At 46.3% G+C, this 21,875-nt stretch overlaps 1 protein-coding gene across 6 annotated transcripts in view; it reads left to right on the top strand.

The window, feature by feature from the left end:
• RNF8 (ring finger protein 8) overlaps positions 1-21,875 on the top strand; it is a 104,821-nt gene that overhangs the window by 38,768 nt on the left and 44,178 nt on the right. For 2 of the 6 annotated variants that reach the window (XM_012464334.2, XM_012464337.2), the window contains exons 7-8: positions 2,397-2,601; positions 11,954-12,443. The exons of 1 other annotated variant lie outside the window; for it this stretch is intronic. In XM_012464334.2, coding sequence (XP_012319757.2) covers positions 2,397-2,601; positions 11,954-12,015 — 267 coding nt within the window. In that variant the 3' untranslated portion in view covers positions 12,016-12,443. Of the gene's footprint in view, positions 1-2,396; positions 2,602-7,046; positions 7,235-11,948; positions 12,444-21,875 lie in introns of those variants that run through there. 3 more of the 6 variants (XR_002477594.2, XM_012464335.2, XM_012464336.2) reach the window with 3 other exon arrangements.

Genomic DNA, 21,875 nt, shown 5'->3' with positions numbered 1-21,875 from the left:
GTATCCTTGCATGCGAGATGGGTTTCCTGGATACAGCACACTGATGGATTTTGGCTTTTTATCCAATTTTCCAGTCTGTGTCTTTTGATTGGGGCATTTAGTCCGTTTACATTTAGGGTTAATATTGTTATGTGTGAATTCGAACCTGTCATTTTGGTGCTAGGTGGCTGTTTTGCCCTTTGGTTGATGCAGATTCTTCATTGTGTTGATGCTCTTTACCTTTTCGTGTGTTTTTGGAGTGGCTGGTACTGGTTGTTCTTTTCTATGTGTAGTGCCTCCTTCAGGAGCTCTTGTAGAGCTGGTCTGGTGGTGATGAACTCTCTGAGTTCTTGCTTGTTCACAAAGGATTTTATTTTTCCTTCACTTATGAAGCTTAGTTTGGCTGGATACGAAATTCTGGGTTGAAAGTTCTTTTCCTTAAGGATGTTGAATATCGGCCCCCACTCTCTTCTGGCCTGTAGGGTTTCTGCTGAGAGATCTGCAGTGAGTCTGATGGGCTTCCCTTTGTGGGTAACCCGACCTTTCTCTCTGGCTACCCTTAGTATTTTCTCCTTCATTTCAACCCTGGTGAATCTGATGATTATGTGTCTTGGGGTTGCTCTTCTAGAGGAATATCTTTGTGGTGTTCTCTGTATTTCCTGGACTTGAATCTTGGCCTGCCTTGTTAGGTTGGGGAAGTTTTCCTGGATAATATCCTGAAGAGTATTTTCCAGCTTGGATTCATTCTCTTCGTCACATTCAGGTACACCTATCAAACGTAGATTAGGTCTTTTCACATAGTCCCATATTTCTTGTTGACTTTGTTCATTCCTTTTTACCCTGTTTTCTCTAATCTTGCCTTCTTGTTTTATTTCATTGAGTTGATCTTCGACCTCTGATATCCTTTCTTCTGCTTGGTCAATTCGGCTGTTGAAACTTGTGCATGCTTCACGAAGTTCTCGTGTTGTGTTTTTCAGCTCCATCAATTCACTCATATTCCTCTCTAAGTTGTCCATTCTTGTTAGCATTTCGTCAAGTCTTTTTTCAAGGTTCTTAGTTTCTTTGCATTGGGTTAGAACATGTTCTTTTAGCTCACGGAAGTTTCTTATTATCCACTTTCTGAAAGCTGATTCTGTCATTTCATCACACTCATTCTCCATCCAGTCTTGTTCCCTTGCTGGTGAGGAGTTGTGATCCCTTGTAGGAGGAGAAGTGTTCTGGTTTTGGGTGTTTTCATCCTTTTTGCTCTGGTTTCTTCCCATCTTTGTGGATTTATCCACCTGTTGACTTTGTAGTTGTTGTCTTTCTGATTTTGGTAATTTTAAGTCTGCTGTGGCAGAACTCATAAACCCCCTGCTCTTCTCCCCAGGTGTTCTGTCCCAGGGAGTTACGGTTTTATGATGTTCCCCTGTGCGGTTGCTGTTTTCCCTGCCCACAAGGTGGCAGCCTAGTCACACTCAGGCTGCAGAGACTTCGCTAAGCTGCTGTGGGCTCCACCCAGCTTCCGTGTGAACTTCTGGGTGTAGTTAGAACTGCTTCCGCTATGTTGGCCCGCCCCCGTAGTGACGGAGTCTCTGTAGTGGCGGGTTGCCTTGGTAGATTGCCCTGGGAACAGCAGGGTGCCTATGGAGAACACCCTTCCTCCACAGAGCTGGACCATCCCGGTTTCAGTTGTGTTTGCAGTGGCGCTTTTTTTTTTTTTTTTTTTTGCTCGGGAATCTCCTGTCTTCACTCCCTGTTTCAGGTCTTCTTGCTGGGTAAGAGGGGACACCGTCTCATCTGATCTGCCTCCGGAGCCGCTGCATTGGCTAAAGCCGCGGCTCCGAGATTCGTGGCGCTGGCCTGGCTCCCCGTTTCAGCTCCCCTTGCTGGCTTATAGGGGACTCAGACTTTCTCACTCTGTACAGTGAGCCGTTGCCTCAGGGTGCCGGCCCAGTGGCTGCGCCGTTCAAACCAGCGGCGCTGGCGACCCGTGTGGCTCCTCTGCGTGTGAATCTCCTGGTCTGTGGGCAGTAAAAATAGTCTGGAAATACGGCATCCACTCACCCTCTGTGCTTTCTCTCGGAGCTGCATTCCCGAGTTCCTCCTAAGCGGCCATCTTGGATCGATCTAATTTTTGTATTTTTAGTAGAGACAAGGAAGGTGTTGCCATGTTGCCCAGGCAGGTCTCGAACTCCTGACCTCAGGTGATCCAACCACCTCGGCCTTCCAAAGTGCTAGGATTACAGGCATGATCCATCGCGCCTGGCCCAACCCTAAGAATGATTCTAATGCTCTTTGTAAGCCCTCGACATAGGACTGTGGTTAACTTTCCATTTGGTCTTTGACATTCACTCCTGTCCTAACTTTGAGATCACAAGCATCCTGAGAAAGTAGCCATGAAGGTTCTGATGTGTGTGTTCACATTCCTATTGTAGGCTGTAACCTTGAACTGTGCCCACAGTTTCTGTTCCTACTGTATCAGTGAATGGATGAAGCGGAAGATAGAATGCCCCATTTGTCGGAAGAACATTGAGTCCAAAACATACTCTTTGGTTCTGGACAATTGCATTAATAAGATGGTAGATAATCTGAGCTCAGAAGTGAAAGAACGACGGATTGTTCTCATTAGGGAACGAAAAGGTGAGTGGGTGTAAGAATCCCTGCCCCTCAAGAAAGAATGTATTTACTTCCAAACTTCAGCACATTTTTTTGTAAGAGAAAGAGTCAGATAAATGATTCTTAAACTAGGGAAGAAGTGGAATAAATGGGGAGGAGTAAAGGGTGTTAAAGAATGCATGAGAGGAAGAGTTGAGATAGAATTCACCGCAACTGTTACTTGAGCAGCAGGACAGTGGGAGGCTAAGTATGTGTGCCTTGGTTGTGGGGGTAAAATAAAGATGATTTTAAAAAAACACAGTCAGATGTTTTGCTGCACCAATCACTAGATGGTGCTGTTGTCAAGATCCTTTAGTTGCTGTCCAGGTGTTGCAAAACCCTTGAGTTGAGTATACAGTGAGTTATAAATGGGATGGTAGGGCCAGGAATCTGATGCTGACTAGCAGCTGTGGTTTGAAACTGGCTCTCAGTTGGTCACCCAGAATGGAGGCAGCAAGCTGGTCACAGAGGCAGGAAGTGCAGAGGCTGAGCAGGACATGTGTCTGAGCCTGTTATGCCCAAGGAATACATCCTGACCTGTGGGAGGGCCAGTCGGCCTTTGGAAGTTCATTCATTGGAACTGAAGTTTTACCACTTTACTGACAGCTATATGCTCTTGGGTTTTGTGCCTAAATTTAAGCCCCCACAAATTTTCACCTCCAAGAGCTAGTTGATTCTGGCAGAATCCCATTGCTCTTCCTTTTCACCTCCTATCACTCTGTAAGCATTTATAGGAATACTACACTAGGCATCGGGAGAAAAAGATAAGACATTATCTCAGCCCTTACAGCACTCACATCTGGTGGAGGAGATAGAAAGGCAAGTAGATAGTGTGATGAGTTCCATATCAGGGTGCTATGAAACTTCAGAGGAGGAGACACACCTGATGTGGCCTGCGCAATTGCAGCTATGGGAGAAAGCTTCATCGAGGAAATGACATTGGAATGATCCTTAAAGCTAACCTCCCTAGGAGGTTAGCTTTCCAAGCCGAGGCAATAGCACAAGTAAAACACAGAGGCATGAGAAGCAGTGACCTGCCCTGCCCCAATTCCCAGTGTGGCCCACACAAGACATAATATTCACATGATGCCAAGGCTTAGAAAGTATCTACGGAGGCCTTGTGAATGTTTTCTTCTTCCTTCTTTGCCTTATTGAGAGGAGCAGTGATCTGGGAACCCAAGATCAGGTTGTGACCTTTCAGCTGAAGTATACTGAGTCGAGGGATGGGGTTGAGGGGCAAACCTAGGGACCCCCATGGCTTTTTTCACCCAGTCCACCACCTAAGTTCCCTCCTTGCAATCTAAGCATGGTAAATGGCTTCACAAAACATTAAAAAGGGAAAGAAGAGGCAGGCATTTGTGGTTCACGCCTGTTATCCCAGCACTTTGGGAGGATGAGGTCAGGAGTTCGAGACCAGCCTGGCCAACATGGTGAAACCCTGTCTCTACTAAAAACAAAAAAATTAGCTGGACATGGTGGTGTACACCTGTAGTCCCAGCCTCTTGGAAAGCTGAGGCAGAAGAATCACTTGAACCTGGGAGGCAGAGGTTGCAGTGAGCAGAGATTGCACCACTGCACTCCAGCCTGGGTGACAGAGTGAGACTCTGTCTCAAAAAGAAAGGAAAGAAGGGCCCTGTGTCCTAAGTTCACATCTGACTCCTGTGACACAGAGTTAATTCTGCAGAGTAATAACAGATCCCCCATTTCTCTCCAAAGGCTAAAGAGGGTATCTCTCACCTTTTTGCTAACACTAGAGGGCTACACAGTAAAATGAATCAGCCTCCCTGTTACATGCATCGGCTGGGAGCAGTTCTGGCACCCATCTTGGTTTTGGTAGTTATCACATTGAATGCAGCTTTGAGGTTTTCTCTAGAGATCGACAGGTTTTTCTGAGACCTGATTTAGGGAAAGACATGCCAGAGTTATCAACAGCTTCACTGGGCTTAGAGAAAATTCTCAGTTTAAATACCAACCTTCCTTCCATATTCCAGGGCCAATTGAAAGCTGGTTTAATCCCCGTTGCATGGGAATTTTTTAAAAGGACCAAATTTAGGATCTGGGAACTAGGATTGGCACACCTATAATTGTCAGAGTCCCAACACTGCAGGCCCTGGCTCAGGAATTGCTCTTATAAATTCAGAAGAGACCTGCCTGCCTGTAGCAGCAGGGGGTTGTCCATGCAGGCATGCCTGTATTCCGATTTCACCAAGAGCAGCCTCACTTCGAGGCTGCCTCGGCTGGTTATTGAAGTTTCACGTGTCAGTGGGAGGGGTGAAGTCTCATGACTGATTAGCCATTGATCTCTTGTGTGAGGCCAGAGGAGAGGAGGAGAGTGAGAATGTTAGGATGCTGGGTCCTGAGTTGGAGAACGGATGCTCTGGAGCTAGGGCATGAGACAGACATTCAGCAAGTCTTGTGTCACGAGGCATTGTGGCTCTCTGGGATATGGACATGAGATTTTTCTGAATGGAAAAGTTGTTTTTGAAATCCCTTATAGAGGCTCTCCCTCTGGAGCTGGTGAGGTGAGAGGGCAGTCTTCTGTCAGCTGCTCCCCTCTCGCTTCTTCTGTTCATATTCGATGTTAGTTGGTTGACAAGAGTGTTAAAACTCTTGTGTTTTGCTTTTCCTAGCAGTTTCTTTGGGTTGTACTTAGAAAAAAGCAAATGATGTAGAAATAAAATCTTGGCCCTTTAGAACAGTGATTTCGACCAAGGGGCTTTTTCAAACTACATTCCTTAGCTCCCTTGCTACTATTTTTTTTTTTTTTTTTGGAAATGGAGTCTTGCTCTGTTGCCCAGACTGAAGTGCAATGGCGCGATCTCGGCTCACTGCAACCTCCGCTTCTCGGGTGTAAATGATTCTCCTGCCTCAGCCTCCCGAGTACCTGTGATTACAGGTGCACACCACCATCCCCAGCTAATTTTTGTATTTTTAGTAGAGACAGAGTTTCACTGTGTTGGCCAGGCTGGTCTCCAACTCCTGACCTCAAGTAATGTGCCCCTCTCAGCCCCCCAAAGTGCTGGGATTACAGGCGTGAGCCACCACGCCCGGCTCCTTGCTATTATAATAGTGAATTGTGGCTACTAGTGAGAGTGTGCCATGGCCTTCACATGTGCTGAGGTGGGGAGAGGCATTTGTGAACTATTAACTTTTGTGTGAATCTGTGAGACAAAGGCCCCTCCAGAGGTTGGGGGTCTCGGGGAAGATGGACCCAGGTCAGACCACATGGCTTGTGTCTCTTGCTAGCTTCCTATAGGCGAAGTAGAGGGTATTCCCAACACAGGACAGGAGAAACTGGCAAAGCCCAGGCTCTGAAGACTGTCCATCAGCCCACCTGTAAGGTTCTCCCTAATATTGCCCATCCTCCTTTGCTGAAAGACAGCATTTTAAAGGGATGTTTGAGGGAGTGGCAGCAGTAATCCTGTCTGGCAAGTTGAACTCTTCCAGAGGGAATACTTGTTAGCAGGTACTTGTAACCTACTCAGTCCTGTCCCTAGAGAATCAGGGTCATGTGCATGAAGTCAGCATTTCTGCCTGCCCTGTATAAGACAGTGTTTGTGTAAGGGAAATTGGATCTTGGCAAGGTCAGGATGTGGTGGGAGTGTCCACATGCTTGTATTCAAATAGTTACATAACACTGTATTCTTAAAAATCTTTTCATTTTAAAAAATGTATGCTTTGCAAAATTGTCATGGGATGGAACATTAGCAGACTTGTTACAAGAAGCTTTTTTATTTCTTCATCACCCCTTCCCTATTCATCCCCCTTCTTTTTTCCTTCTTTTCTCTTCTTTTGTCTCCTATTGTCTTTCCTTGTCATCAAGATGTGATTTTTCCTGTTTGATTTCTTTCCCTTCATTTTTTTTTTTGAAAACAGCGTCTCGCTCTGTGACCAGACTGGAGTGCAGTGGCACAATCACAGCTCACTGCAGCCTTGGCCTCAGGTGATCCTCTTACCTCAGCCTCCCAAGTAGCTGGGACCACAGGCACGTGCCACCACACCCAGCTAATTTTTTGTGGAGACAGGGTTTCGCCATGTTGTCCAGGTTGATCTCAAACTCCTGAGCTCAAGCAATCCACCCGCCTCAGCCTCCCAGAGTGCCAGGATTACAGGTGTGAGCCACTGTACCTGGCCTAATGTTTTTCCCCTGTCACTCACTCTTATTGGCACCTCAGAATATGCAGTTTGAAATGACAAGAGCATCATAGGAACTGTTCACCCAGTGAAACTAAATAGAGGTACGCTGTGGGATTAATTGGACTGTATGTAGCAACCCAGGAAGTCCTAGAACCTTGAATTCCTTACTGTCTCTGTAATCCTGTGATTTCAGAATGGTCCTTCCATCTGGAGGTCCAAAGGCTCTTCTCTGACTTTGTGCTCTGTGGTAGAGTGTCTTCTCCCTTTCACCAAAAGCTACTACCGCCCTGCAGGCACCCAGAAAAGTTTTCACAGCTTAGGAGAGTGGCCTTCCTAGATGCTATTAATCATCCGTCAGTGCATCCTAAATGTATAGAAGATTGAGTTTGAGGGAACCATGCATGCCAGAGTTGAGAGATCCAGGGCTGACTGACTGCCTGGCTACAACAGCTTTAAATACACCCTGAGGAATCCAATGCAGGTGAGTCTGTGACTCCAGTGAGCCCTACACCATGCTGTACTGAAAGTGAAAATCAATGCTTGCTGGCTACGGTGGGATCCCATTGCTCCTGGAGGCTGCAGCCCAGCTAACAGCCCACCAGCCCAGCTTCTCCATCAGGCTGGGAAAAAGGGCCTGGAGATGGACTGTGAGCAGTTCTGGCCATCTCTGGTGTTTACCAGGAGACATTTCAGATTATTCATTGCTGTTTCCCACAGTAAAAGTTTCTCCTGCCCTTTTTTGGTTTTTAGTGATAACACAGTTATTTTGGCTTTGTAAAAAGTGGATCCTCCTTCCCTCCGAACATGTAATTTTATGATTTTTCACACCTACTTCCAGGAATGTCTATTTTAGCAGACTACCTGTGCAAATATAGAGTAGTGTCATTAACCAAAGCAGCTTTTCTTTGAGTTTCTTGGTTAACCCTAGATGAACACTGAGTATTTTTAGAGCAAGCGCAAATAAGTTGATAGTCTATGAACTAATCATAGAGAGTGGCTGATTATATCTCATCAGCTGGATATATATTTTGTCCCAACTGCCTGCTGCTATGGTTCTTAAGAAATCTGATATAACCAGACATGCTCCTTTTCCTGGCTAGGGCTTCTATTTCAATTACCTTCTGTACCCTGGAGAGTTTGGACTGCTTTTACCCTTGTCGCATTAAACTTGAACCAGAACCAACCCCAAAGAAACATCTCTTCTTGCTTCCTTTCTTCTGGGTCTTTCCTTTTTTTCTGTCGCCCAGGCTGAGTGCAGTGGCATGATCTCAGCTCACTGCAAACCTCTGCCTCCTGGGCTGAAGCGATCCCCCACCTCAGCCTTTCTAGTAGTTGGGACTACAGGGGTGTGCCACCATGCCTGGCTAATTTTTTGTGTTTTCTGTAGAGATGGGATTTCATTATGTCACCTGGTCTTGAACTCCTGGTCTCATAGGATCAACCCACCTCAGCTTCCCACAGTGCTGGGGTTACAGGCAGGAGCCACCACACCCAGTCCTGGGTCTTCCCTTTTTCTTAGCACCTACTAAATGCCAAGTGCTTGGGGATAAAAAAAGAGGGCATATGCAGCCTCTGCCATCATGGAACTTTTGCTCTAGGTGCAGGCCCTAGGCTGCTTGGATTAAAGGGCTACAATATGAGAAGTAAAGGGTGGTAAGTCAAGGAAAGGCTTCCCTAAGTCAGTGAAGGACATGGAGCAAAAGCAAGGGATTTTGAGGGGCTGAGAGAAATACAGAGTGCTAGAGAGAATGTTGAGCATCGAGGCTGGAAACATAGGCAGAACTGGGTCATGAAGGGTGTTACAGACGTGTTGCAGCATTAGTCTAGGGGCAGGGGGAAACTATCAGAAGATACTAAGTGGAGATCTGACTGTTGATGTTCGTGCGTTTCTGGATAGGTTAGTCTGGCTGTAGTGAAGAGACTACATGGTGCTGGGAACAAGAATAAAGGTAGTAATCATGGCCGGCGATGATAGTGGCTAGGCTAGAGAAGTGGCAGCAGGGATGAAGGGCCAGAGTGGATAGATGCAAGAGGTAGTTAAGGAGGTAGAATCTACATGTTTGTGGGACTGATGTGCTGTGGGGAGTGCAAGGGAGCTCAGGTCACGCCCAGGTTTCTTTCGATTAGGGGCCCCTGAGTTGATGATGATGCATTTACTAAAATAGGAGCACCTGGGGCAGATAATGTAGTTTTCAACGGAAAAGTTTAAAGCTCTTGACATCAGTGGAGCTGTTGTTCAGTGGGTATTTGAATATGTGGATCTGGAGCCTGGAGGACAGGCCCAGTTGAGATTCTAGATTTGGGGACCATGAGCCATGGAAGTGGATGGACCACTGACCCTCTCTGTGGTGCTAAGTACCAAAGGGCAAGTTCAATTCTTAGTCGAAGAAACACAAACATTTATGGGATGAGTAGTAGAAGAGGAGCCTGCAGAGCAGACTGATGAATGGCCAAAGAGAAAGAGATGGAAAAGAGGGATGTGGAGCAGGCAACAAATGACATTAGAGTTGGCACACACCTATCCTCACAGCTACTTGGGAGGCTGAGGTAGAAGGATCACTTGAAGCCAGGAGTTCAAGACCAGCCTGGGAAACATAGTGAGACCCTCATCTCAAAAAAAAATTAGCCATGGTGGCACATGCCTGTGGTCCCACCTACTCAGGAGGTTGAGGTTGGAGCATCCCTTGAACCCAGGAGTTTAAGGCTCCAGTAAGCTGTTACTGTACCACTGTTCTTCAGCCTGGGCAAAAGAGCTAGACTCCGTCTCTCTCTTTTTTTGAAACTGAGTCTCGCTCTGTCACAAGGCCTTGGTGCAGTGGTACAATCTCGGCTCACTGCAGCCTCTGCCTCCCAGGTTCAAGTGATTCTGCTGCCTCAGCCTTCCGAGTAGCTGAGACTACAGGTGTGCGCCACCATGCCCAGCAAATTTTTGTATTTTTAGTAGAGACGGGTTTCACCATGTTGGCCAGGATGGTCTTGATCTCTTGACCTCGTGATCCGCCCACCTCGGCCTCCCAAAGTGCTGGGATTACGGCGTGAGCCACCGCACCAGGACCCCCATCTCTTTAAAGAAAGAAAAAAAGACATTAGATGGTGTGTTTTGAGCCTTCCTGGCCACACTTTTGTCTGCGTTAGCCTCCCCCCATTACATCCTAGACATTGCCCTATTATTTCTTTGAAAGCATTTCCCAGATTGAAATAATATTTGTTAGTGTACTCTTGCCTCTAGATTTCTGAACTCCTGGAGGGCAGGAATTTTATCTTATTCCTTGGAGTATTCTCAGGGCATAGAAGAGTGTTTGGCACATGGTAGGTCTTCAGTAAACTCTTCAGTTTATGAAGAGTTATAAAGTGAGAAGTCAACATTTGAAATGCTGCTGAGACATTAAACAAGATAAGGATGAAAAATTGCCCATTGAATGTGCAGGCATGTGGGATATCGGTGACTTTATCTAATAGAAGTTGTGGGGGATGGTGGAGTCAGAAGTCAGTTTATAGTGATTGGGGAACGCGTTTGAGGTGAGGGAGTACAGAAAGAATAGATAACTTCTTCACAAAATTTGGCTATGATTAAGATGGTAAGGAACACCACCAAAAGAGGGCTGTATTTGGAGGAGGAAGTAGAATGAAATGGAGTTTTTGTTGTTTTTTTAAAGACAAGAGATTTGAGCATGTTCAAATTTCAAATTGAAAGGAACCTGTAGAGGAGATGCGGGAAAGCCGAGATAGCGGACAGGGTGTGATTCTTTGGAAGGCAGGGGAAGATGGAGTGCAGAGCTCAGACAGGAGTTAGTCTTTTTTTTTTTTTTTTGAGACGGAGTTTCGCTCTTGTTACCCAGGCTGGAGTGCAATGGCGCGATCTCGGCTCACCGCAATCTCCACCTCTTGGGTTCAGGCAATTCTTCTGCCTCAGCCTCCTGAGTAGCTGGGATTACAGGCACGCGCTGCTATGCCCAGCTAATTTTTTTTTGTATTTTTAGTAGAGATGGGGTTTCACCATGTTAACCAGGATGGTCTCGATCTCTTGACCTCATGATCCACCCGCCTCGGCCTCCCAAAGTGCTGGGATTACAGGCTTGAGCCACCGTGCTCGGCCAGGAGTTAGTCTTTAAGAGTAGAAGGGTACATTCTTTGTTGTATAGAAAGAAGAGTATCATATAGGGGGTGGGGCATGGAAGTTTACTTGAGGAGAGTCTAAATTTCTTCCTTGTGTCTCTGTGTTCTTCTGTGAGCTAGTAGTTGAGGCCATTAGCTAAGAGGAAGGGAGCCCCACTTGGTTCTCTCTCTCCAAGGCTGAAGGCATCCCCAGCCCCAAGGCCCACCGCCTCAAAGGCTACCCAGAAGTGGTAGACAATTGTAGTCCTTTCAATCTCCTGCCAAAGCATTCTAGACTTCAGTCTCAGAGAAAGGGGACAATTTGCTTGGTGACTTTATTGTGCCTTTGGCATAGGCCAGGATCTCCACCTTTCTGGGATCGAGGAAGCAGAAGCTATTGGAAAAGCCTGGAGGCTAGTAAGTAAATAGCCTTTCTTGTCCCCTCCCTCTCCAGATAGAGGAAGAACTCCCTTCTCTCCCTGCCTATTCCTGTATATAATTCATTCCCTCCTTTAACATCCTTTAACAGATACTTATTGAGGGCCAGATTTGTGTTAGGCACTGTTCTACATGCTGGGGATATAGAAAGTGAAAATCTAAGTTAGACGTAATTTGTGCTATGGAGAGAAATCAAGCAAGAAGGGGAGAAAGGGTGATGGTGAAAGCCTTGGCAGTTCTTGATAAGGTAATCAAGGAAGGTGCCTCTGAGCAGGTACTATCTGAGGGAGGCTCTGAAGGAGGCGGCCATGCTGCCATGTAGGGAAAGAGGGAATGGTAAGGGGGAGCATGCTGGCGTGTGGGAGGAACAGCAAGGAGGCCTTGGGAGTGGAGTGACCAGTGGGAGTGGGTAGGAGATGAGGAGAGGAAGCTTGGGCAAGGCACAGATTGTGTAGGGCCTTGTAGGCCTTTGAAGGGACTTTTACTATGAGAGGAATGGGGAGTGGGCTTTGAGCAGAGAGGGACATGATCTGACTTCTGTTTTCTCAGTTTGCTGTGGCTGCTGTGTGAGGAAGAATCGGGGTGGTGAGGCTGGAAGCAGGGAGTCCAGGGAAGGGAAATGCAGGCTCCTCATTACTTTTCTCTTTTCTTTTTCTTCTAAGCAAAGATACTGTCCTGAAGACCATGCTCTCAGAGCATTTGAAAGACTGCCAGGCACTGGGAGCCTGAGATGGTCTGGAGGATTCTCTCTGGCCGTGACTTTGCTACTCTGAAGGTCAACTGAGAAGTCTTGTGGGACAGAGATTGAGTTAGCAAGCCCTCAGTCACTTGCCTTCCACGGTGGCCAGCCCTGCTGCCATCATTGGCTGAAGCACCCCCGGGATTCACGGCACCCAGCTGCTTCAGGGTACTTCACAGACTCTGCCTCACTACATGTTGAATGAGTTATTTGAGTTCTGTTTTGTTTTTTTAATTTGTTGTTGTTACTGTTTTGATACCTCAGAAGCACCTCTGTTGACAATTGTTTTGGACAGGTTGGGTGTACCCCATGGCTGCCCATGAAGGCGGCATCTGTTTTGAGAGGATGGCTTACCTCTTCTTTGTGAAAATACTATCTCATTTCCTGGAAATAAAATGTAAAACCTGTCAGTTGCTCAGCTGGGCTTTGGTGTATTTACCTTCGTTCCCTTCCTGCTCCCAGACAGTCTCACAAGCAAACACCGGCAGCTCATAGATTACAACCAAGAAAGTGACTGTATCAGATGATAGACTTCAAGTGAATGGCAGCCTAAGAAGCCAAGCCCCAGATCATGGCCATACCAGATGATCTCAGCTTACCCCCTGACTGACGGGTTTCCTTTTTATTACAGAGGTGGGTTACTGTTTACCTTGTTTGAGGGATGGGAGGAATGCCTTTCCTTCAGCTGGTGTTTGAATGTTTCCAAATCTATTTTATCCAATGTCATGAACACTCAGGCAATGATTTTATGACAACTTGATGTGCTTTTTTATTTTTTCTTTTAAATTAAAAGTTTTCTTGCTTTTCTCCACCTCCCCTTTATTTTTATTTTTATTTTTATTTTTGAGACAGTATCTTACTCTGTCGCCCAAGCTGGAGTGCAGTAGCACAATATCAGCTCACTGCAACCTCCACCTCCCAGACTCAAGCCATCCTCCCACCTCAGTCTCCCAGGTAGCTGGGACTACAGGCGTGTACCACCATGCCTGGCTAATTTTTAAATTTTTAGTAGAGACAGGGCTTCACCATGTTGGTGAGGCTGGTCTCAAACTCCTGACCTCAAGTGATCTACTTGCCTCAGCCTCTCAAAGTGCTGGGATTACAGGCATGAGCCACTACACCTTGCCAGCCTCCCCTTTTTAGACAGAAAGGAAACTAGTTTTGATATTTAGGAGATGGAAGGTTAGGGACAACCTGGGGAATCATTGCTTTCCTGTGATGAGAATGAGGGAAAATATGAGAAATTAAAGAATGGTCACTTGAAACTAGGAGCCCTCTACTAGGATTATGAAATTGTGCATTATATAATGATTTGCTTCCCTCTGCCTTTTTACTGCCTACCTAGAGAACCATTCCTTTTTCCACTTTTTTTTTTTTTTTTTTTTTTTTTTTTGTAGAGATGGAATCTTGCTATGTTGACCAGGCTGGTCTCAAACTCCTGACCTCAAGCAGTTCTCCTGCCTCAGCCTCCCAAGATGCTGGGATTACATGCGTGAGCTACCACATCCCACCAAGAACCATTCTTTTGTAGTTATTTTTATTCCACATATTTTCTTTTTGTTTTTTTGAGATGAAGTCTCACTTTGTTTCCCAGACTGGAGAGCAATGGTGTGATCTCAGCTCACTGCAACCTCCACCTCCCAGGTGCAAGTGAGTCTCGTGCCTGAGCCTCCTGAGTAGCTGGAAGTACAGGCAGGCACCACCACACTCAGCTAATTTTTGCATTTTTAGTAGAGATGGGATTTCACCATGTTAGCCAGGCTGATCTCAAACTCCTGACCTCAAGTGATCTGCCCACCTCGGCCTCTAAAATGCAAAGATTACAGGCGTGAGCCACTGCACCCAGCCTGTACCCCAAGTATTTTCATAAAGGGTTGGAAACTATTGACTTGCCAACTTTTTAAGCTGGTAGGGATTTTTTCTTTGTTGAATATACTGTGAATTTGGGGATTCTTGAGTCCTTAGTTTTCATTTCCATTCTTCTGCCCATGATTACTGATTGACATACTGGTAGAGTCATGGAGGAAGTGAGTTAAACAAGGAAAAAATGCTTTAAAAGTCCTTAACTATAACCACATCCTAACAATTCTGGGAAAATAGAGAACAAAAGGAAAAGATAGTTACCATCTTGATTTAATAACATCCTGTTTCCCCATACATGTGTTTTGTTTATAGATTGCATGGGTATATGTAAATTTTTATATATTCTGTCTTTAGTTTACAAATTGTAACTCATTGTTCAGAGAGTACAGACATACACTTTTTGAGCAGGCAGTATGTTCATGTGGTTTGAAGTTAAAGGTACAGAATGCCATAGAATGCCTCTCACCCTTTCCCCACAGTGACTACTTCCCATCAGAGGCAACAAGCATTACAGTTCCTTGTGTATTCATTCTTCCAGAGATCTTCTCTGTCTCTACAAGCAAATACACGTGGTCTTTTCCCTTGTTTTGCACAAGTGATATAAACTGTACAGTGTTCTATACTTGCTTTTCTCAGATATATGTTGGCAACAGTTCCGTGTCAGTACATAGTTTCTTTGTTACAGCTGCCTATTATTTCATTGTGTATTTGTACCATAATTTACTTTTCTGGCCTATTTTTGATAGAAATCTAGGTTAGTTTAAACCTTTTTACTCTTAAAACAATGCTGCAGTTAAGACTCTTGTACATACATCATTAGAGAAAAGATCTTTTAAAAAGAAACATCTTTTTAAAAATTATTTTATTTTATTATTATTTTTTAATAGAGACAGGGTCTCACTACGTTGCCTAGGCTGGTCTTGAAATTCTGGTCTAAAGCAATCCTCGGCCTCCCGAAGTGCTAGGATTACAGGCATGAGCCATTGCACCTGGCCAAGAAGAAACGTCTTGACTTGAGCCTGAAGACCATGTACGGAGTCGGACCTCACAGACTGACGGCTCCATCCCACAGCTGCTGGACATAGAGTGTTCTGCAGCCCCCTCCCTTCAGAACACCACATCCCTCTCAAGTGTTCCACAACATCTAGGAAAGTAAGCTCTTAAAGACAGACTAAAAAGAATAATAAATCAATACAACAAAATTTAAAAGCCAGACTAGCAGAGTTTGAATCTTGGCCCTGCTGTTAGTAACTGTGGGCCTCGGGCAAATTACTCAACCTCCTTGTATCTTGGTTTGGGTTCTTCATCTCTGAATAATTATATCTGTCATTATTGCACTGATCACAAACAAAAGCCTGAATGTACTATTTTTAAAAGACAACCAAAAATTAACCTAAACTTGCATTATTTCTTTGAGCTACAGAATGTTCTTTCCTTGGAGAGATTTCTGATATTAAACATCATCTGCATTTTGCTTATCTATAAAATACCTGGCAACTTCTCTGCCTTGCAGCATCAGACTATAGTATAGCTGAGCCCCAGTGCTGTGCAGCCTGGCTCTAATTAACATTCTTTACAACAGGGCTCTGGGGAACCGGAAAAGGGGGTTTGTTCTGTATTCTGGTTTTATTAAGCAGATAAATGCAGCCAGCTATATGAAGTACTTTGCAGTGAATGGCAGGTGTCCCGTATCTGGTAATGCTAACCTAGAAAGGGCTTACTCCACCTCTAGGCATGCTTCATCCCAACAATCAGACTGTGCCAAAGCAGGGGACTTTGTCCTCTGTGGATTGGATAGCTGGATACCCATTATCTGTTTCTCTAATTGGAAGCTGCTATTATATGGAAAGACCTGCATTTCCCCCTATCTCCAGTTCTCTCACCACTTTTTCCTCTGTGAGTGACCATCCAGGCAGTCACCACAACTGCTGGCACGTCTGGATTGGTAGCTCTCTCAAACTGCTTGTTAGCTCTTTACAGCCTTTCTCTGTGGCTGGAATCTCTCCACCCCATCATATCTAAGGATAACCCAGAAACATGGGGTGCCCTAGGTATGTTTATCTTGACATTCAACCCCCTAGGCTTCTGATGAATCCAATGATTAGCTAAATTTGACCTCGAAATTAAGAGAAGCAATGTCTAATTTGTATTGTGGTCCTAATCTAAGAAGATCGGGAGAATCCTGGAATTGTTATCTGTCCCTTGTTCTGAGATGCAGACTTGTTCATGGGGCCTGATTTGAGCAGAATGCTGCTATTGGTCACAACAGACCAAGGGCTTGTTCTGAACCCTAGTTAGGAGCTTCATTCAGAGAAGGAAACTTCCTACCTGGTCAGCTTTTTCAGCTTCTCCCACAAATGGGAGTTGAGGCAGTGGGAGTGTGGGGCTCCTGGGAAGAAGACGAGGCCTTGTGTTAATGAGCAATAATGAACTGTTTTCTTGATTCTTCTCTTTAGAACACTATATGAATCCTAGGAAAGGGTTGAGCCTGTGATAGGTACTCATAAATACCCTAAAGCTATCATTCCTTTGTCTACAGCATCCCCAAACAGTGGACCAGTGATGGGCTACCTGAGCTCATTAGTCTCCAAGTAGTTTCTCCTGCTTGCTGCTGCTTTACTAAATTCCAGATGCCCACCTCATCCCACTTCCAGAGCTGCTATCCCTGCTGTCCACTTCAGGCTCTGTGAATACTTCAACCTGCTACAATTTGTGGCCATTTTTACTCTGCATGTATCCAATAAATTCAATTCAGCAATAGTTATAAAATGCCCATTTTCTTACTAGGCACTGCTCTAGGTGTTTGGTATGGCAATGCGCAAAACACAACTGTTGTGAGTTAACGTTCTAGTAAGGTGTCAACAGCGTTTGCAAGGTTTTATCAGATGCTGTGGGAGGGGTTTACGCACTGCTGCCTACTGAGCTAGCAATATTGGGTGTTTCCTCACGTTCCTCAAACTCCACGCAGGAGACCCAGCAGGCTGCACTGGCCCACTCCAAGATCCAGAGCTGGCATTTTACATCTCTAGGACCTGGGTAGCCCAAGCCTTTTCAGTCTGCTGCTTTTGCCACCACCCACCAGCCTTCAGGATGTTGGGACCAGCTCTTTGGAGATCAGGCTCTCCTGGGCCTCTACCCAGCTCTTCCCAGGGGCCTACAAGGGCATGTCTGTGGCAAGTTTCAGGGCAAGTTTGGCCCCTTAGCATGGAGAACAGGCCCTGAAGCACCACACACTAGTGTTCTGTGTAGGTGGGCACCCAGGAGACCTCTGCAGAAGCCTCAGGTGACACTACTTCAGCCAAGGTAAGCACAGCTGAGTGTTTCTGATGTGAATATTGATGCCAGACTTAACCTAGTGGTGGATGGGGCTGGACACGTTTTCAGGACCGTGAGCCTTTGTGAGTTTCTGCCTGGCTGTGAGGGTGCTCATCTCAATTCCTCGTCGTCTTACCTGGGCCTCTCCCAGTGCTGCCCTGGCTCTGCAACTGATCCCAACTCTACATCCAGTGAGATCATGTTGGTAGTTTGAAATCAGCCATGGTGGGAGTATTCACACCATGGAAATTGGCAAACGCTGTAAGTTGGAGCTTTCCCCACCCCTGAATAGGCAGTTAAACATTCTGAGAGGGTCACGGGCATCTCCCCACATGGTTGATTCCTGAAGCCTGCTCACCCCAGGTCTTCCCAGTTCTTGTGAGAAAGCCACCATTTGGCTCATGCCTGTAATCCCAGCACTTTGGGAGGCTGAGGCGGGTGGATCACGAAGTCAGGAGTTCAAGACCAGGTGGGCCAACGTCGTCTACTAAATATACAAAAAATTACCCAGGCATGGTGGCATGCACCTATAATCCCAGGTACTCTGGAGGTGGAAGCAGGAGAAGCACTTGAACCCAGGAGGTGGAGATCATGGTGAGCCGAGATCATGCCACTGCAGTCTTAAGAATGCCTCTCTTGCCGGGCGTGGTGGCTCAAGCCTGTAATCCCAGCACTTGGGAGGCCGAGGCGGGTGGATCACGAGGTCAAGAGATCGAGACCATCCTGGTCAACATGGTGAAACCCCATCTCTACTAAAAATACAAAAAATTATCTGGGCATAGATACAGGCTCATGCCTGTAATCCCAGCTACTCAGGAGGCTGAGGCAGGAGAATTGCCTGAACCCAGGAGGCGGAGGTTGCGGTGAGCCGAGATCGCGCCATTGCACTCCAGCCTGGGTAACAAGAGCGAAACTCTGTCTCAAAAAAAAAAAAAAAAAGAATGCCTCTCCTTCCTGGTGCTCTGTAACTGCCCAGCATGGTAGCAGTGTCACTACAGAGGCAGGAGAACAGCTCTTCCCAAAACTCTAGGCCACATTTTGGCACCTTTGGTATTACTAACACCTTTAGAATTCTCAGTTTCTCAACTACATAGCTGCTGACTATCAGTACCATAACCACTGAGACCCAGAACTTATCCCAGAGGCCAGGGAGAAGGTAGATGTCATGGCATGGCACCCCCTGTAAGCGCCCCCCCCCCGCCATATCCTTCCTCATAGCTATTAATGTAGATAAGATAAACACTTGGTGGAAGGGGTGGAGGCAAGGGATGTCATTGCCACCAGAATAGCCTTAGTCCTCAGCACAGCAAGTCAGTCAGTGTGTTCCATTGTACTTCCTCAAGCCCACCTTCTACAGCTTTTTTGTTTTAAGAGACTTGCCAGGTGCAGTGGCTCATGCCTGTAATCCCAGCACTCTGTGGGAGGCTGAGGCGGGTGGATCATGAGGTCAAGAGATCGAGACCATCCTGGCCAACATGGTGAAACCCCATCTCTACTAAAATACAAAAAATTAGCTTGGCGTGGTGGTGCACGCTTGTAGTCCCAGCTACTGGAGAGGCTGAGGCAGAATTGCTTGAACCCAGGAGGCAAAGTTGCAGTGAGCTGAGATCGCGCCACTGCACTCCAGCCTGGTGACAGAGTGAGACTGTCTTAAAAAAAAAAAAGTCTCTGTCACCAAGTGGCACCATCATGACTCACTGCAGCCTCGAACTCCTGGGCTCACGCAATCCTCCCACCTCAGCTTCCTGAACAGCTAGGACTAAAGGCACGTGCCACCACACCCAGCTAATTTTTAAAATTTTTTGTAGAGACAGGATCTCACTACATTGCCCAAGCTGGTCTTGAACTCCGGGCCTCAAGTGATCCTCCCACCTCGACATCTCAAGTAGTTAGGACTACATGCACAGGCCAACACGTCCAGCTAATTTTTAAAATGTTTTGTGGAGACAGAATCTCACTATACTGCCCAGGCTGGTCTTGAACTCCTGGCCTCAAGCAATCCTTCCACTTTGACCTCCCATAGTGCTGGGATTACAGGCATGAACCACCATGTCCAGCCTCCTACAAGAATTCTTTTAACAGAGAGAACAGTCATTGTGGCTGGGGCTCTGGGCATTTCTCCAGGGCTGAAGACAGTGCTGAATGATGTGAACTACATTTCACCCTGAGCCACGTGAATTTGGATATTAACCCTTCCTCCCCTGGGACACCTGGTTTTTTCCCAGGAGGTTCCCACCATGCAAGCCAGCTCTGGCTTCTTCCAGCAAAGGCAGAGGCTGTTGTGGGTAGCGTCTTTCCTGATTTTTGGGAAAATCCCTCCCAAGCATGCCATGACCTGGAAGCTGGCAGCTGCCCTTGACTCAAAGATCATAGTATGGAGCTTGAGGGCTAACCTGGAGAGCAGGCCCGTTTCCCAGTGAATGTCTCTAGTCATGTAATTTGTTTCCAAGTGTGCAATCCTCACAGAGCAGCAGTGGCATCCTCCTCCCCCGTTTGGAAAATCTTACTCTTCTGCCACAGGTCAGGTCCTGAAATTCAAGGGACAGAAAGTGTCTCCCCTACCTTCCCTTCCCATGCCTGAATGTGAAGGCAGGACTACTCATTTCTCCTGCCGGGAAGTTTTGGGATTTCACCATGTTGGCCAGGTGGGTCTCGAACTCCTGACCTCGTGATTCACCTCCCTCGGCCTCCCAAAGTGCTGGGATTCCAGGCATGAACCACTGTACCCGGCCCCGATCCACAAATATTTACCAAATACCTAACATCCCAGACACTGTGTTAGCTACTAGGATTACAACCCTGAAAAAGACAGGTACAATCTGTGACCTGGAGCTTGTCCTGTGGAGAACACAGAGTTACAAGAGTTTAAGTAGGCATAGTACTGGGAGCCAAGAAAGCACTGAGAGGGGACAACTAGTCCAGACTGAGGAGCATGGAAGGCTTCCAGGAGCATGTGGCATCTTAGCTAAGACCTGAAGGGTGACTAGGGGTCAGCAGAGTAAGAGTGGGGAGAGGAGAGAGCTGGAGAGCAGATGAGGAAGTGGGAGGGTGTAGAGATGAGAGACAGCATGGCCTCTTGAAGTGAAAGGCGTTCTGTGTGACTGGATTGTAGAGTTTGAGGAGAGAAATAATCACGTTAGCTAGTAGCACAGTAACTTTGGCTGTGCATTGTTACCAGCTCTTTAGATGAGGAACTCTTTTTTTCTTAGGAGAGATAAAGTCCCTAATTTTATAGATAAGAAATGGAGGCAATGAGAAATCAAGATTTATTATTGATTGAATGTGGGGTGAGGGAGAGCCTGGAGGGAAAGACAACCATGGGTTTCTGCTGTGGACAACAATCTCAGTGATAGTTTTCACTGAAATGACTCAGGAGGAGGAAAACGTCCAGGAAGACACTGGAGGTGTTGAGCAAGCCTGAGTTCTGTTTCGGGATGTCAAAAAGAAAATGTTGCCCAGGCGGTGGCTCACGTCTGTAATCCCAGTGCTTTGGGAGGTCGAGGTGGGCAAATCACTTAAGGTCAGGAGTTTGAGACCAGCCTGGCCAACATGGTGAAACCCCATCTCTATTAAAAATACAAAAATTAGCCAGGCATGGTGGCACATGCCTATAGTCCCAGCTACTTGGGAGGCTGAGGCAGGAGAATCACTCAAATCTGGGAGGCAGAGGGTGCAGTGAGCTGAGATCACATCACTGTACTCCAGCCTTGGCGACAGAACAATACTCCATCTCAGAAAAAAAAAAAAAGAAAATTTCGTGGAATGTCTACAAAGTCCCTATGTATGCTGACTTGTATGCTCCCCTCTGCTATTCACACAAATTTAGATTTTCCTCATAGTCTTCTGGACATCACCTTCCATAGCCATGGCTGGAAATCATCAAAACTGTCCTAGAGGAGAGAGATCCAAGATGGCTGATCACTAGCAGCTCAGGATTGTAGCTCCCAGTGAAGGTGTAGAGAACGAGAGGACGCCACACTTTCAGACAAATTTTTGTTGCTCACGGACCAGGAGATTCCCAGCAGAGGAGCCCCACGGGTCGCCAGCGTGACTCTTGTGGCTGGCACGGCAGTTTTGCCAGCACCTCGGCATGGCGGATCTTGGTGCAGAGTAAGCGGGACTGGGTCCCTTTTGGCCGATGTTTGGAGCTCCGGGAAGGCAGAGTCGCCCATTCAGCTGATTGAAAACAGGACTCAAGAGGGAAGCCAGACCGGAGATTCCCAGGCAGAAAAGCACCATCAATCTTAACACAGCTGTTTTGGCTGGCGCAGTGGATTGCTCAGATTTCGGTGCTGGGAATCAACAAGTTGGACATCCACTCAGAGACCTAATTAGAAAGTTGGTAATTACAAAGATGACAGATGGATAGATCTATAATGAAGGGAAGAAACCAGCCTAAAAAGTCAGAGAATACCCAAAATCAGAATGCCTCTCCCTCTACAGGGGATCACAGTTCCTCATCAGCAATGGAACAAGGCTTGATGGAGAACGAGTGCATTCCATTAACAGAAGTAGGCTTCAGAAGGTGGATGATAAGAAACTTCTGTGAATTAAAAGAACTTGTTCTAACCCAATGCAAAGAAACTAAGAACTTTGAAAAAAAGGTTTGACGAAATGCTAACGAGAATAGACAATTTAGAGAGGAATATAAGTGAAGTGAATTAATGGAGCT

This window comes from Aotus nancymaae, unplaced genomic scaffold, assembly GCF_030222135.1.
Source record: "Aotus nancymaae isolate 86718 unplaced genomic scaffold, 86718_ANA_hifiasm-v0.15.2.pri h1tg000040l, whole genome shotgun sequence".
Taxonomy (NCBI): Eukaryota; Metazoa; Chordata; class Mammalia; order Primates; family Aotidae; genus Aotus; species Aotus nancymaae.
Note: the sequence above shows the minus strand (reverse complement) of the source record. Positions and strands in the feature narration are given on the sequence as shown.